Source organism: Helianthus annuus, chromosome 12 (genome assembly GCF_002127325.2).
Source record: "Helianthus annuus cultivar XRQ/B chromosome 12, HanXRQr2.0-SUNRISE, whole genome shotgun sequence".
Taxonomy (NCBI): domain Eukaryota; kingdom Viridiplantae; phylum Streptophyta; class Magnoliopsida; order Asterales; family Asteraceae; genus Helianthus; species Helianthus annuus.
The window spans coordinates 78,881,401-78,884,653 of record NC_035444.2 but is presented as its reverse complement, the minus strand read 5'-3'; the positions used below and the strand labels follow the sequence as shown (position 1 = coordinate 78,884,653).

The 3,253-nt window shown below is 38.8% G+C and overlaps 1 protein-coding gene across 1 annotated transcript; it reads right to left on the bottom strand.

Annotated features, from left to right (window-relative positions):
- Positions 1 to 341: 341 nt before the first annotated feature.
- On the bottom strand, positions 342 to 2,008 carry LOC110907066. Its single transcript, XM_022152100.1, has 2 exons — positions 1,695 to 2,008; positions 342 to 927 (listed from the first exon to the last, which is right to left on the bottom strand). Exons 1-2 carry the CDS (start codon positions 2,006 to 2,008, stop codon positions 342 to 344), a joined length of 900 nt encoding a protein of 299 aa, XP_022007792.1.
- Positions 2,009 to 3,253: the final 1,245 nt, after the last annotated feature.

The window sequence follows — 3,253 nt, the reverse complement described above, 5'->3', positions numbered from 1 at the left end:
GTCTGGTATTCGCAGTTGATAGAAATCAAAGAGATATCAAGATAACATATACTGACGTACTCCGTCTGGAGAGAGAGTACTCTAAAATTTTTACGAATGAAGATTTCTGACAGGAACAGAAGAGATGGTTTCTATGATTTTTGTTTGTAAGTTTTACCTTACACTTAATCTCTGAGGTTCTAATGGAAGATTTTAAAAGGTTGTTATACTTACAAATTATGAAGGATTTATTGGTATCCGAATCAAAACAGAACTCTTAGCATTTATATTCCAATAAATGTTAAAGAACGTATCTGATGTCATTATTGATATGAACTACCTCTGGCACTCTTTAGGAGAGTTTAAGCGCTTATATTCTTAGGCTTTCCATCCTTAGCTGCACTTCCCTTGATAGATGTAGGGCATGTAGTCTTGATGTGGCCTTTCTCACCACAACCGAAACAGACTGCATTCTCCATGTCCTTGCAATCAAACATTCTATGCTCTTTTGATTTGCAGATCCCACAAGCCCTAGGCTGTGATTGGGATTTTGATTCGAACCTGCACTTCCCTAGATGGCGCTTCTTGCTGGTCTTGCATACAGGTTTCTTGTTGGACTCCTGCTTATTCTTTTTCTTAGAACTTTGGGAGTTATCTTCCTCCCTTTTTCTTTTTAGTTCATCCTTTGCATTTGAGGTATGAACAAGATCCTTCTCGTGAGTAAGGAAGTGGGGTCTTAGATGAGATTTGGAGCAAGTAGCATTGGGTTCCTTGAGCTTTCTCACGGCCTTCCTTACAGCCTTTCTAACAGCTACGTTTATTATAGCTTGGAGAATATCTTTGTCAATTCTGAGGTTCACAATTGTAGCATCTTTAGCATGTGTCGCATTATCAATGACGCGATTGACGGTTGTCTTATCCGAGTTTATCATACTCAAGACTTGGTTCCTCACACCAAATGAAACAATTACTTAGTTGCAATCCAACAACCGCTATTCATCATCCTGATGACCTAACATATACTAACCATGGTATGATTAAACCATACAGGCTAATATAGTACGAACATTCTCAATGAACGTTATTTAGATATGTATATATATCAATTATACTTAGTCTAGGCCATAAAAGACCATCAATGGCAATTAAGGTTTGGACCTAGTCCATCACCTTTTGGACAGGGGATCAAATGTCACAGTTGTCTTGATTATATTGATGATTTTGGATAGTTTGAAAGCTTGTCATAAGGATATTGGATGAGAGCGATTCCTAATGGATGTAAAGCATCCATCTAAAGTTGTTGAAGCATTCTCTAATGTATCATCGGCCAATTCTACCTCGCGTTATACGTCTAGAGTCCTAATCAGGCGGATATAACCGTTTTCAACATTTATGGTCCACAATAGACTTTTCTACGCCATAATCAAACAATTCTCGCATACACATCATTCATAAGGAAAGGTACCTGTTATGTCGTCATCATTCTGCACCATCTACTGGGCGTTCATTTGAAAGACCCAGCCTCCTCAGGCTTCTTCTGATTCCTAGGGCAGTTGGTCTTGATATGGCCCTTCTCGTTGCAACCATAACAGGTCGCATCTTTCAACTTCTTGCAATCCAAGGTCTTATGCTCCTTGGACTTGCAGATTCCACAAGGTAGAGGCTGAGATTCAAATCTGCATTTCCCGAGGTGGTATTTCCTACAGGTTTTGCACCTGGTCTTTTCACCCGACTGCTGGTTGTCCTTTTTAAACCCGGAACTCTTCTTATGATCAGAGTTCCCCTTTTTCTTCTTATCGGGGCGATTGGAATCCTCATCCTCCCTTTTTCGCTTTCCATCTTCAGAAGCATTGGCAGCCTTGTTTCTGACCACATCGAGTGTGAGAGATAGTGACAGATCTGCCGCTGACCTGAATGTAGTAGGTCTCGATGATTTCACACATGCCTTTATTTCTGGGGCTAGACCCCCAATAAAGCGAGCTATACGCTTCGGTTCTGGTGTGATCAAGTAAGGAACCAATCGAGACATGGTATTGAAACTTGTAAGATATGCCTGACAATCTAGGTTCTTCATGACCAATGTCAAGAAATCAGTCTCAATTTTCTCAACTTCATGCTGAGGACAGTAATTTTCTTTGATAAGAGCAACAAACTGATCCCAAGCCAAGTTGTACAACGGGATCTTCCCTGTAGCTTGGATCAGTGACCTCCACCAAGCTAGAGCTTCTCCTTTAAAGGATTGTGAAACAAACTTCATAATGTCTTGCTCTGCACATCCACTAATATCAACAACGGTGTCCATCTTATCGAGCCATGTCATGCAATCAATGGCTCCTATTTCTCCTATGAAGTCTCTGGGCTTGTAGGAGACAAAATATTTATATGAACAGGTTTTAACATGTGGCTTTTGATTAAGCACAACCTGTCTAGACGGGACACTCCTCTGATTCGATGAATGATAAGAATCGCTCTTGCGAGCCGTATGAGTCTTGGAGTGTTGGTTTGAATGAGGTTCTGACTGAGTTCTGACGTGAGTACCACTTGATTCATTATCTCATCTGTCCAGAGCTTGAGTAACGGCATTGTCTATCAATGCCTGCAGTTCTGCACCAGCTATATTAACTCTGGTTGTATCATTATTCTCCCTCGGTTGACTAATTACTTCGTCGGACCCAGCCATGTAGCTTGATTTCTAAACAGTTATTGACAATGATGTATTCAGAGGGTATTATGGAATCATCATTTTTTTGACGATTCATTAACCATGGTAATATAAACCATATTGGTTAATTTGTTAATTATATTAGTATTTTCATTATAATTTATCCTAGTTATAAAACATTAAGGATATTAAAGTAGCATAATAGGCCTAATCACAAGGACAGTTTTAAATTTATAAGCCACGATTTTAGAGAATCGAGGCATTAAGGTTTGAACATAGTTCATTACCTTTTCTTGACAGGGAGTCTATTTTGGAACCATCATTTTCGATGATTCTTTAACCATGGTATTAATAGACCATACTTGGTTAATTTGATAATTAGGTTTATTTTAAATTTTCATTATATTTAATCCAGCTATAAGCTATTAAGGATATTGAAATGGCACAAAAGGCCTTGTCACGAGGACAGTTTTGGATTTATAAGCCATGATCATATAGGATCGAGGCATTAAGGTTTGAACGTAGTTCATTACCTTTCTTGACAGAGAGTCAAAGACTACAACTGTCTTTTGTATTTTAGGACAATAGATATAACCCATAGGTGTTTCATCA

Excerpts from the sequence above, each read along its gene's own strand:
- LOC110907066 (XM_022152100.1), bottom strand. The coding sequence starts at position 2,008 with ATGTCTCGATTGGTTCCTTACTTGATCACACCAGAACCGAAGCGTATA. Across the intron at positions 928-1,694 it reads CAGTCGGGTGAAAAGACCAG|GAACCAAGTCTTGAGTATGA; the intron begins GTGCAAAACCTG and ends ATTTGGTGTGAG.